The sequence below is a fragment of the Cicer arietinum genome, chromosome 2 (assembly GCF_000331145.2).
Source record: "Cicer arietinum cultivar CDC Frontier isolate Library 1 chromosome 2, Cicar.CDCFrontier_v2.0, whole genome shotgun sequence".
Taxonomy (NCBI): domain Eukaryota; kingdom Viridiplantae; phylum Streptophyta; class Magnoliopsida; order Fabales; family Fabaceae; genus Cicer; species Cicer arietinum.
In genome coordinates, this window is record NC_021161.2 from 2,272,513 (window position 1) to 2,285,625 (window position 13,113).

Sequence of the window (13,113 nt, forward strand, 5' to 3'; positions counted from 1 at the left end):
AAATCTTGTCAAGTATGATTTGAATGTGATCCCATCAACTTGAGGTTCAATCTCATGATTCCCTTCAATAACCATCATCGGAATTTTTGAGGTCAAAGGCTCCATAAACCTAATGTTTAAAAAGTGAAAGAGCGAATCATAAGCTATAAGTTGTATAAGTTATAAGTTGTTTTTCTATGCTATAAGCATAGGTTATTTTTATACCAAAAATATAAAATAAAATCAAACTGTTTTCATATAAACTATCCTGGAGAACTTATGAAAATAAGCTAAAAACAATTTATGGACATGTCAAGATATTTTCATAAATTTTCTCAAACAGTCTCACAGGTGTTTATCTGAAAAAGAAGCTCAAATAAGTCAATAAGCTGAAAACAATTTATGGAAATGTCAAGATATTTCCATAAATTCTCTCAAAAAATCTCACAAGTACTTATGCTAAATGATAAACTCAAATAAGCCAATTCAAACATGCTGTAAATGTAGGTTACCTTCCCCACCCATCCCATCGAGGTTGATAGGTCTCTCTGATTGGTGCATCTGGAAATGCGCATGAAAAACATGGAACACCCTTTCCACCGGTTGTAACATACTGATTTGCATATGTTAAATCTCCAATCATTAGAATCATTGAAGGATCATTGTAAATTAGATGATCAATAGTTGTTGAAGAATTGCTTGTGAGGCCCAAATCTCCAATAACTGCTATTCTAGTAGGATAATTCTTTGGACTAGGTGTTGGAAAAGTCTCAAAAATATTCTCTTGGCTCATGGCTGGAACAGAACTATCTCCACATTTGTAGTAATATCTTGTTCCAGGTTCAAGACCTACACTAGGAAAGAAATATCTCACAACTTTCTCCAAAATAAAAAACAAGTTTTGATATTTATTTGAGAGTCTTACGTCGCAAATGAGATATGACATAAAAGTGTATTTATAAGTAAGAGAAGATTTACTTTACAATCCAATTTTGTAAAAATAAATTAGACCAAATATAAAAATTTAGTATGGTATCAAAGTCTATCCAAGATATGTTGGACCACCATATCGGATCACACGCTAAATATTCAGTTCTGGACATGAAGATGGTGTTGAGAATCCCACATCAAATGAGATATCACATAAAAATATTTTTATAAATAAAAGACATCTTTACCTTATAAGTCGGTTTTGTAAGATAAGAAGACTAATATAAAACCTTAATAATATCACACCGCCGCTGAATTAGGATATTCAAAACTTCTAAACTAAGCAACATTGCACCTTGTTATAGAGCTGAAACCAGCCGTTAGGTACACATCTGAATTAGGTTCTATAAAATCAACCCATAAAATACTTTTTATCAATGTTTTAAAAACCAAACTAGAGATTGAACTGGTGAGACCTACGAATCATAGTTCAATAAGTTTAAAAACCAATTGAACTAACCATGGTTCAGATCAAATTAGAATCAATTTGATTAACAAACTACAATACAACCGAGATCAAACCAACATGCAAACAGGCAAATTCTCAATTCAACCAGTTGAACTGACCGGTCCAGTTGTTAAAACCAAAAAGTAACTAAAATACATACCTTCAAGTTGGACATGGTGAATAATACCAGAGGTGTAATTCAAGAGGCCTTCAAAGGGATACAACTGAGAGTAAACAAGTGAATCACCTTTCCCTATATTTGTGTAATTGCCACTCTCTTTCCCATACCAAACCTCACTTCCAATAGATGCAGGATTAAGTGGGGTCACATTCACACCAATCTGTGCATTCCCTTATCCAAAATAAATCAAACCCATTAATAGTTTAATGATTTAGAACACATTAAACAAAAAAAAAAAACATTTTTTTTAACTACTAAACTATTTACGAAATTTTAACATTTAAATAATTTGTAATTAGATTCTTTAAATCAGAAATCTAATTATAAAATTTAAAAACATAGTGACCCAATTATTATTTTTTTTTTAATTCAGAAACATGATTAAAAATTACTGATAAGATTTGGGACCTACGTACAAACTTTTCTTTTAATTCATAGAACTATTTAAAAATCTTCAAACAGTTCAGGAGTTTTGTATAATTAAGTATCTGTTGTGTGAAAATGATGAATTGAGGAGAAAAAGTATTGAAGTACCAGTAATCCAAGAAACCCACATAGAAGTTGGTGAAGAGATAGCAAGAGCAATCTGTTCTGGAAAATTTGCAGTGACATTCATTCTGAGTCTTGGATGAGTCATGGGCAAGTCACCACTGCCCCTTCTCAGTGACGGGTCGAACCGGCGAGTCACTGGTTCAAATGGGCCGTCAAGGGTGGTCGGAATATGGCTCTTACTCACTGCCATGTTGTTGATGTTTGTCATCATCAAAATGAGTGCAACTGACATGTAACAAAAGGTGCATATTTTCATTGGCTTGAATTGGATTCTTTGATGACATAAAATGAATCAGGATGAATGAAATGTTTTTTTATTTTCACTGTTTCTGATGATGTTGTAGATATTTTGTACTAAAGACTTGAGTTTGAAGCAAACATGTTGGTGTTGGTTGACATGTGTACATAGGCATCTCCGTTGAAACCTTGGAATATACTGTGTTTCTTGGTTTTTTTTTTTATTTAAAAAAAGGAAGATATTAAAAAGTTGCAAAAAGTTCCCATCAAAGTAGATGTCATTCATGGGGATGTTGATGTTCTTCACAAATGGTTCTGTAAAATAAACTTGCCATTTCAATTATTATATCAATTCTTTAATTGCATTGTGATGTTAATTTATTGAAATTTAAAGGCAAATATTTACATTCTTATATTGGTTTATAAATCTTATTGCAGATTTTTTTTTCTTTCAGAAGTAGATACCACTTTTATACTTGAAATTTTTTATGACATTTAGATCTGTAATACACGCATAATAATAAATAACCAAATCAAACGTGGAACCAGTGAGACTTTTGGGTATCAAATTACTATACTATAGACAGTGTCAATTCACAGTTCAACCAGTTGCTTGCACCAAGCATTGAGGAATTGCAATTTTTCTGTAATATAGGACCAGAAATTTGGTTGGACCAGAAATTTGGTTGAACCAGATTACAAATTTACAGGCGAATCTTCGACAAATAATGATTACAGAAGGTGAGAAGGATAATCAAATAAAGCTACAACTTACAAGCACAAACATTTCCTTGAGCTCTAAACTACATCACATCAAAAGCTCAATAAATATATTAACCAATCATATTCAATCAATGGATGAAAGTTATGCAAAATGTAAATGAGTTTTATATGGGCAATCTTCACTATTAAAAATATAAAAGGTGAAAAAGATAAAAGCGGGTTCACAATTTAGTCTCAACAAAATAAGTAGATGAGACAGCCAAGCCTTCCACGTCATACGTGCGAACCAGTCTTTGTCTCTTATCTGGTGTCTCCAACCAACAGAACTCCAAATGGAAAGATTTTGATTGTGCTACACTTTTTGCAACATCATAAGGACATCCCATGTACATGCCGCCAGGCAATAGTATCATCTGATAACCACCATCAAATGTGACTAAATTGTCTGATATTGTGCCAGTCCAATGCACATTGGTGGTAACATTTGCTCCATCAGATGTACAAGTAACATCCTGATCAACAACAAAACTTTGAGAAAGTGGTGTTTATGTTATTGTCCACAATATCTGAAGCTAAAGGGAAAGGACTTTGAGACATATATAAAAAAAAAACACTTGGTTCATCAAATATTAAGTGCTTGTTTGTTTTTGCAGAGGATCAGTGTCCAACACGCAGTAGGATCAAAGCTAGAGTTTGTAGTTTCTGTTAAATCATGATTCGTTGACATATGAGCACAAGTTGTGTGTGTAGAAGTGAAGCCAAACATATACTAAACTAATCAAATATATGCCAACAAAACACAAAAGGGTGGGGAGGGGGAGTGGAGAGAAGATTGTATCACTCAAACTCCATAATGAAGATACTATACACAGCTCGCACAATAGAACAATTGAAAAGGCAAAAGTACATTAAAAACTTGACAAAGAACTCCAAACTGAAAACATAGTTAAACAAGGTGCATAAATAAGCATTACATCAATAGAATTTTGATTTGTCCATAAAAATTTAGCATCATTCAATACTATAAGAATTCTATTTAGTTGCAATTTCAGTATACCTACACAGCAACGAGGGTTATTGGGATGGAAAATACCTGAATAAGTTGGCCATTGTCATTCATCTCATGTAACACAACTGTATCAGCTTCAGCAATTGTAGATCCATAGACACCACTTCGCTTCGTAACAGAATGACCTTTCCATTTACCAAGAAAGGGTGTAATCCTATTCTCCGACTCCTGAATGAATTCAAAATGAATGATAAAGGGGAAAAGGTCATGAGATGCAATTCAAAAAATTAGTAGAACTTAAAGCAAAATTTCCTTCATAATAAATGTGGAATATGTTAAGTGTGTGGATAGGAAAATCTGCAGTAGATGTAATCACATACACACACAAAAGCTGCACATGTCACAGTTTACTCACCCTAGAAGTGTCAAGTAGAGGAGGCGGAGACCCTTCACTTCTTTCCTCTAGGAAGATGATAAGCATATCAACCGTGCCCTTTGGCTCCAAAATATGAAAGGCTCTTGCTCGCATATCTCTCTGCAGAGAGTACAGGCAATTCTCACATACAATAGAAGGTCGACGAGAGGGAAGCTTGAGATTTCTGCAACATAAGGAATTGTAAAAGTAAGTCTAAGAAAGGTATAAAATATATTGTGTGCGCCTTTATTTTACGTGTTGGTGCAAACATGTCAAACCACTTAAAGACTTGAGAGCAACAATAGCTTAGTCAAGTCTTTGCAAAAGAAGTTGTTGATATTAAAAATGTTGCCTTAATACTCTAATAACAAAATATTAGCAAGTTTCGTCCACAAAATGGCTATATCTGCAGGTAAATCACATACTGTAACTATTTACACCCGCTGCAGCCTTAGTTTCATTTACTAATGCAATATTAAATGTTTGTAGGACGGTACTTATTACACTTTGCCTACATAGAAAACAATCAAAAGTTCCAATTGATCTCTTCTCAAGAACGAAGCACTTGCCTAGGTGATTCTTCACCAGTGTCATCTTCTCCAAGAACCCCTTGCCTTAATACAGTTTCCAACATACCAGCTGTTTGATACCTCAATGCAAATGCCTTCTCGGATGGAAAAAAGCCTATCTGCAAACTAATTGTAATGGATATTTTAAAGAAGCATTGGAACCACAAAGAAAGAACCAAGAAATATATATATATATATTGTTTACACTTCAACTTTCCAGCATTAGAAGAAAATCTCACTTGTTGATACTTGTCAACAGTAAACATGTTGGTTTCTTTAATTTTGTACTCTGCCCATTCCGTATCATCATCGTCTCCAGAAATTGAAGTGTTTGATGAAGGTTGTTTAATATAAAGCCTGCAGGGCACAACATCTGTACAATTTACAACTTTTTTTCCTTTATGAGAACTACATAGAGATAAGATGCCAAAAATTGGCTTCGAAAGACCTTAATAGCTTGTCATTTAACCTTTTCAGCAATTCGGTGATGGTGAGAAAACCTTTCTCAGATTCCCATGATTTGACATAGCTACCTTATAGTCAGATATATTCAATCCATTCTGCTTGAATAAGGATTGTCTGCAATCCGGAAAACACACAATTAACGCAGTCACGAGCTTGGAACTATTGAGTGGAGATTAGACGACTTATATTTGAACTACGTGTTTTAAATATGATTTGGCATAGTAGAAATGTGAATCATCTAATCTCCATCCAAAAGTTTCAATCTCGTGATTAGGTTAATTGCATGTTTTCCCAACCACATGCAGTCTGAGTCCTTATAAAGGATCACATCATTCATAACTATCTAAAATTCAAGAAGCTAGCAAAATTTCATATACATATCTGGTTTATTGTTATTTGTTCAGTTTAAAAACGTTTAAGTAATAATGATTTAAAAAATATCACCTTCTACTTAAACAACTTATTTATGTATATAAAAAGAAGTAGCAAGTTTTATTTTTATAATTTTGAGGAAAGAAAAATACATGAATGAAAAAAAAAAAGGAAATCAATTAATTGCATGTTACTTACGATTGAATGAGACTCATGAGTTCACCTTCCCCATAAGAACTAACAGAAAGCTTAGTACTCACTCGTTGCAACAGCTTCCCACCAGCATCAAATTGCTACAACAACAAAAATAAAAAAAGTGTGAATTGAATTGAACCATTCCCCTAAATAAAAAAAAATAAAAAAAATTGAATTATTGAAGTTACATAGAAAGAGCCGTTCCATTTTCCGATATTGATGTTGAAGAAGCGGCGTAAGTTATCAATGCTCATAGCAGTATCTTCGAATGCTGTTGAGGAGAAAGAGGAAGAAGCGGAGGATCTGACGGTGGAGAGGGATGATGAGAGAATGGAGTTAGGGTTTGTTGGATTGAAAGAGAAGAAATTATTGGTTTTGAAATTGGTGAGTTTGGGAAGTGAAGGAAGTGAAACAGAGCAATGAATTGATGTGGAAGAAGCCATTATCACAAACACAACACAACACAACCGTTGCAACTATTCTACCTTATCTACTCAAAACCCACATTAAACTCACTTCGTATATGTTACGTTCATTCGATTTAGTTAAAAATTTAAATTATTTTATTTAATCATTAAAACATCCATCAATTTAATTTATGAAATGAAATCTTAATGGGTTACATAGACTTTGAGGTAGGAAGATGTGCCTCAATTTAATATAATGTTGTAACAAAATATCTGTGTATTACATTTTATTTATAAATGGTGTATTACTTTTTGATACATTGTGTTTGTGTTTGTGTTTGTTTTGTATTGCACGTGTAGGTAATATAACTCTGAATCTCACAACTTAGCCACCAAGCAAAATATGTAGGTAACAGAACCTGGTTGGGGTCTGCCTCTCTATTTTGGATATGTCTCTTGCTACGGCTAAGTCTTCATATTGTAACCTCTTGTGTTTGGTGCTCTGCAGCTCATTCTTATAGAATGTTATGTTTTAACATTCAAAAAAACAAAATTGTAGGGGAAAATCATCATTTTAGTCCCTTAAATAATAGGACATTTTTACTTTGATTTATAAGTCAAAAATTTAAATTAATCTTTAAATTATCAAAACGATTATGTCACTCACGTTAAATACATTGTTAACTTGATAGCGTAGATATTGATGTGGTATACAATATGTCACTCTTTTATTGTCATATTTGTAGCTAATTAAAATAGACAAGGAGAATGATATTTGTTAGATCACCCATGACACTGTCAAGATGGACCTTGCATACACATCATGATCATATATGAATTAATGACAACATAATAAACAACTTGGATATATCCACTATGTTACACTATCTATGCTCGTTAGTGTGATATTATTTTTTTTCTCTAGACAAAGTGACGAGTATCATCTAAAATATACACATAATTGTAAGATTTTAGATTTGAATTCAAATAAAAATATATAATTTAATAATATTAATATATATTAATTGAGTTAATTTTTCTTATCGACACGACAGTTTTGACCCGCAAAATAATAATTCTAAAGAAAGAAAAAAATAAGCAATACTCTACTAAACAAAACTTGTAACATTTCCTTTCCAAACCCACTCTTCCTACATTTATTTATTATTACTATTAAGTGGAGAATTATTGCTATAGCACATTCATTCCTCCATTGGTCCATTTCATTTCTTACACTTATGCATTAACATAATTCTTTAAAAAATAAATTTTATAAAGTGATCTATTTTTATCTAAATAAAAAATATATATATTCAAGTGATCTAAGTAAAAAGCTGAAATTCTTAAGCATTTGATTTTGAAATTAATGTACATGAAGAAAGTAAAACAAATCCTTTAGTTAAATTTACTTTTTTGTTTCCTTCTACCACAAGCAAGCAACCATGTTCAATATGGGTTAAAGTAACAAGTACCCAACCCTAAAAAAGAAAGGAACTAGTATTATTCAAGCTGTTTTAACATTTCATTCAAAAAATGCCCATTGAAACCAAAGTCACATAAACCACATTAGCAACAATAATTCCAAAGCATGTGAACATTGATGGCAAAAAAGAGTCACCACTGGATTTAGCCGTTGGAGATGGAGATGGTGCAGCTGGTTGATGTTCTTGAACATCTATAGCAACTTTCATTCCATGAAAGCAATAACCTCCACTAGAGAGAAAGTAGTATGTTCTTGCCTCTGTCAATTGAACCACATCACGACCACCTCGTGTCACGTTTTTTATGAAGTTGGTGTCTATACAATACTCATAGTTTGTCTTGTTCACTTCCAACACATTGTAGTATCGTTTGTCAAACCTAAAAACTGCACACAAAACCAATATTTTAGTTTTTTTCTATTTAAAATTTCGTCAATTTTAAAGATCAAATTGTTTGAAAGAAAAAAATTCAAAAACTAAAATGAATTAATATGACAAATGGTGTAATATAAGATGGTTACACAAAGTTTGACATTTTTTAAATTAATAATAATACTAAATTATGTAAATTAAAGTACCTTTTATGAGATTATATATATGTTGGGGTGTTGTTAATTGGTTGATCATTGTGTGATTCATGAAAACTCTTTTTGCTTCAAAAGGTAAAGCGTTATCTCATAGTACGTTTTGAAGGGAAGATTCTTTTTTCTTTTTCTTTTCTATTGCTATTTCTGCTTCTCTTGACTTTGCCTTTAACTTTTTTCTTTTTGTTTCAACTTTTTTTAACCATATATACTTATGACTGTAATTAGATTTATTAGGGGATAACTATAATTTGTTTCATCAGCGAAAAGGAAAATATTTATTCTAGTACTTTTTCTTTTGAACAATTAAGGATTGAATTATTACTATTAGTAATGTTTTGCATTAAAAAAAAACGGTTCTCAATCTCCTTTTTTCTTCTCCCTTTTATAAATGTAATTAATACTCCAACTACTTAAAAAACTTTCATGATTAAATTAGAGGATCACTATAATTTGTTTCATCACTGAAAAGGAAATACGTTCTGATTTCTTCTAGTGCTTTTTCTTTTGAATAATTAAGGATTGAGTTATTAGTTATTAATATTAGTAATGTTTTGCATTTAACAAAAAGAAGGAAAAAATGGTTCTCAATTTCCCTTTTCTTCTACCTTTTATACATGTGATGAATGGCATACTTGGCCAATACTCCAACCATAAAAAAAAAACATTAATGATTAAATTAGGGGATGACTATAAGTTTCTTTCATCACTAAAAAGAAATTTCGTTCTGATTTCTTCTAGTACTTTTTTCTTTTGAATAAATTGAGGATTGAGTTATTAGTTATTACTATTAGTAATTTTTTGCATTTAACCAAAAAATAAAAATAAAAACGGTTTCCAATTTCTCTTTTCTTCTCCCTTTTATAAATGTGATGAACCACATACTTAATCAATACTCCAACCAACATAAAAAAAATTGTTAAAAAATCTTTCGTGGGACTTGCTGAACTCTTAGCTAAAATGCATTCTTGTGCCTTTTTATACTATTTTTTCTAAATTTTTAATTAATATATTTTTTACTAAAACATATCTACTTATTGTATTTTTTTAATTAACTATGAATATATGATACTATATGATTGAAAAATAAACAAATTATATATCCTAAAATGTAAACTTTTATAAATAAAAAAATGCAAATTTTTTATCAATATATAATCCTACTATCAAGTTTCTTCATTTCTATAAGTAATCAACACGAAAAAAATAATTAAACATGAAGAAATTAACAAATAAAAAATCAAATTTACATGAAAAAGTAGTAATAAATTGAAACAATAAACGTGAAGATCTATCCGGATTCACTCACACATTTTTTTTGTTGATAATGCGAAATTCAGAATTTGAATCATCTAATCTTATTCAAAAGACGTTATTTATTTTATCAATTATATGAACTATTTGATGCATTTAATAGCAAGTTTTGACTTGAAAATTAAAAACAAAATTGTAAAATCGAAATTTAGAGACTTACTTAGCCAATCACCAACATAGACATGTTCTTGAGAAGACCATATAGTATAGTTGACATGTTCATTCCAACCTTTGCCTCCTCCAACCTTATGAAGCACTGGACCTCCCATAACCACCATTGGCCACAATGACAACATCCCTAAAATCACCACACCACTCATCATTAACACCACTCTTGAATTTTCCATCACTTTATAAAATTTATCTCTCTATATTTTTTCAACTTTCTAGCTACCCTTAAAAACAAATGGGAGATACTATATATAAATATAAATATGTGGGGGCTTGAAAGAATGATGTTGCGTTCCTTTCAAAAAAAAATTAATGATATTGTGTAAAGTGTGATGGGAGTTTGTAAAATTGTGAGAATATAAGGGACAGCTAGATTGAATACGTTTTTTGGTAACAAACATGGTATTCTTGCAATATTAGAACAATGGGACCCCACAGAATCTCAAATTACATCTACATGAAATTACTTGTAGTATTATAAATTTCCTCAAAAAAATATAAGTGTTTAGCTGTCTAACGGTAAATTTTAAGAAAATCAAAAGTTAGAAATTTTGTATTGGAAATAACAACATTAAAACATTCAAATAGTTGAAAATATAAATTTCAATAAATTTTTAATTGTCATTTTCTATATAGTTTTTTAATAAGTGTTCTTTAACATTTGTTAGTATTTCCCAACTTTTAATATGGTCCAATCTATTCCAAGTCAAAATTAATAATACATAAATGAATCAAGTAATATCATAATATTTTATAAACTTTATAAAAATAATCATAAATGATCAATATTACTCTTTTATTCGAGAAGAATAAAATTTTATTGATGAAAAGGATAAAATAAAAGAAAAATTATTAATATTAGTCATATATATTTGTAAAGATACAAATTATTTATTAAATTGTTACATTTTTAAATATAAAATTTATTAACATTAAATAAAAGATAAGATTAACAAAAATGAAAAAACATAAAATATAAAGATAAAGATAAAATAATTAAAATAAAGTGTGTCTCAAAAAATATTATCACCAGGAGAGAAAAAATAAGAAAAACCTAAAAAAAATGTATCTTAAATATAATAATTATCTTCGTAAAAAAAATCTATAAAAAATATCATAAGAAATAAAATGATTCGATACATTTAACATTAATTGACAATGAGAAGAGATAAATTTAATCAACAAAATATTCTTAAATCTAAAGAACAAAATAAATTTTCCTTTGAAAATTGTGCAAATTTAGTAATAAATGTTTTTAAATAATTTTAATTCCCTTAATTTTTCCCTTGGAATATGATAGTCCCCACTCCACCTCCAAAGTTACTTGGCAAAAATAAATTAAGTCGCAACGAACAGTTATTTCTACGTTGGATTTTGTTTAAATTAAAAGAAGGGTTATATATAAAAGAAAGCTTATAAACAATTTTTATTTGTTCTGTATTTTCATTCGTCCACATTGCACCAACACTTTTATTATGGCCTCCTATTGTTGAAATATCTTTGATTGTGCGATTATAATCTCAATTGATTTTGAGCGATTTTGGTTCATCAGCTTGATTTCTCTCCCTTTGCCACCTCCAATTTTACTTGGGGAAAATAAATTATATATATAGCAACAAAGCAACCAACACTTATTTCCATGTTGGGTTTTGTTTAAATTAAACATCAAAAATTAATTAGGGAAATTATGGGGACAATATTCACTAGCAACTCCCATGGTTTAAAATATAGAAGAAGGGGGAAAATTTCGACAAAAATAAGCAAAATGGGAGAAGAACATAAGAAATCGTTAATTAGATGTTGAAGAATAGAGACTAATAATGGATGAATTTAAGAACAATATTGAAGAATAAATTAAGTTTCTACGTTTTCTCCTTTTTCTGTATATGTTTTTTCTCTTTTAAGTAACTCAACAATTTGGTTATCAAAATTTTATACGATTCAATATGTTACCTGCATCGAGTTAGGGTTGTGCGCAGGTTTTAAATCTAGAAAGTTGTATTTTGGACCCTCCAATTAATCTTATATCTTCTATTTAAAAATTATTTTTTTGAAATGTAAAAAATACCCTTAATAAAATAGAAAATCAAAAAGTTCTCTCATACCCCTACAAATTGTATTTTCCGGAAAAGTGAATGTTGGTGAAATTTTATTTTTTCCAGAAATTTCAAGAGGAATGAAATTTTCGGTATTGATTTTTAACTACCGGAAAATTGAAATTTTTGGGATGTTCACCGGAAATTTGAAATTTTCTAGATGTTCACCGAAAATATCATTCCTCATTGAAATTTCTAGAACAGTTTTGTATTTTTTTTTAACATAATTTTTTACATTTTTTTTTCATTCAATTTTTTTAGTGAGGACCAGAGGAGCAAAAACAGATGTTGAACATTCTCGAGTTCGACCTCCTACACAATCAAATAGGAGAGTTGTAGTTGAAAAATGAAGAAAGATGAACGAAGAAATGCATGTGCACGAGTTTGACCAAGATCATGCGTTTGATGAAGAACATGATCAACAGCACCAACAAGATCATGCGTTTGATGATGAACATGATCAACAGCACCAATTTGAACACGAGCATCATCAACAGCCTGAATAACCTATATTTCCTGGAGGTCCTTACGATCTTTATGTCCTTAAGGATTATGAGCACCATATTGCAGTTAATGTGTGGAATGGACAAGTTAGTAAATAATTTATTTTAATACATATTATAATATAGCATAATATGTGTATTTTAATATATTTGTAGTATAGGTTATTACAAAGCTGATTTTAAAATAGATGTAAGTTGATTTTAGGTTATTACAAAACTGATTTTAGGTTATTACAAAGCTCATTTTAATGAAATAATTATACATTTAGATTATAAGTTATTGTGTGTTATTTTTAATTAAACAAGATAGACGTGTCTTAAAAGTTGTTTCAAATGGAAAAAACCAAGACAAATTCATTGATATCAGATATGTATTACCTGCTCAAATAGATCATTGGATTACTATATATGGATTATGTCAT

General features: G+C 30.2%; 3 protein-coding genes across 3 annotated transcripts in view; all 3 read right to left on the bottom strand.

Annotated features, from left to right (window-relative positions):
* Nucleotides 1-2,688, bottom strand: part of LOC101498327 (purple acid phosphatase 23) — a 6,151-nt gene extending 3,463 nt beyond the window's left edge. The window contains 4 exon segments of the mRNA XM_073365145.1: nucleotides 1-109; nucleotides 492-828; nucleotides 1,578-1,769; nucleotides 2,133-2,688. Coding sequence (XP_073221246.1) covers nucleotides 1-109; nucleotides 492-828; nucleotides 1,578-1,769; nucleotides 2,133-2,406 — 912 coding nt within the window. The 5' untranslated portion in view covers nucleotides 2,407-2,688.
* Nucleotides 2,689-3,195: 507 nt separating this feature from the next.
* Nucleotides 3,196-6,734, bottom strand: LOC101498671 (uncharacterized). Its single transcript, XM_004489372.4, has 7 exons — nucleotides 6,324-6,734; nucleotides 6,139-6,233; nucleotides 5,343-5,460; nucleotides 5,104-5,222; nucleotides 4,535-4,718; nucleotides 4,204-4,347; nucleotides 3,196-3,622 (listed from the first exon to the last, which is right to left on the bottom strand). Exons 1-7 carry the CDS (start codon nucleotides 6,576-6,578, stop codon nucleotides 3,332-3,334), a joined length of 1,206 nt encoding a protein of 401 aa, XP_004489429.1. The 5' UTR covers nucleotides 6,579-6,734; the 3' UTR covers nucleotides 3,196-3,331.
* A 1,131-nt stretch (nucleotides 6,735-7,865) lies between these two features.
* On the bottom strand, nucleotides 7,866-10,431 carry LOC101499436 (early nodulin-like protein 20). The gene is made up of 2 exons (XM_004489374.4): nucleotides 10,082-10,431; nucleotides 7,866-8,409 (listed from the first exon to the last, which is right to left on the bottom strand). Exons 1-2 carry the CDS (start codon nucleotides 10,266-10,268, stop codon nucleotides 8,069-8,071), a joined length of 528 nt encoding a protein of 175 aa, XP_004489431.1. The 5' UTR covers nucleotides 10,269-10,431; the 3' UTR covers nucleotides 7,866-8,068.
* Between the last annotated feature and the right edge of the window lie 2,682 nt (nucleotides 10,432-13,113).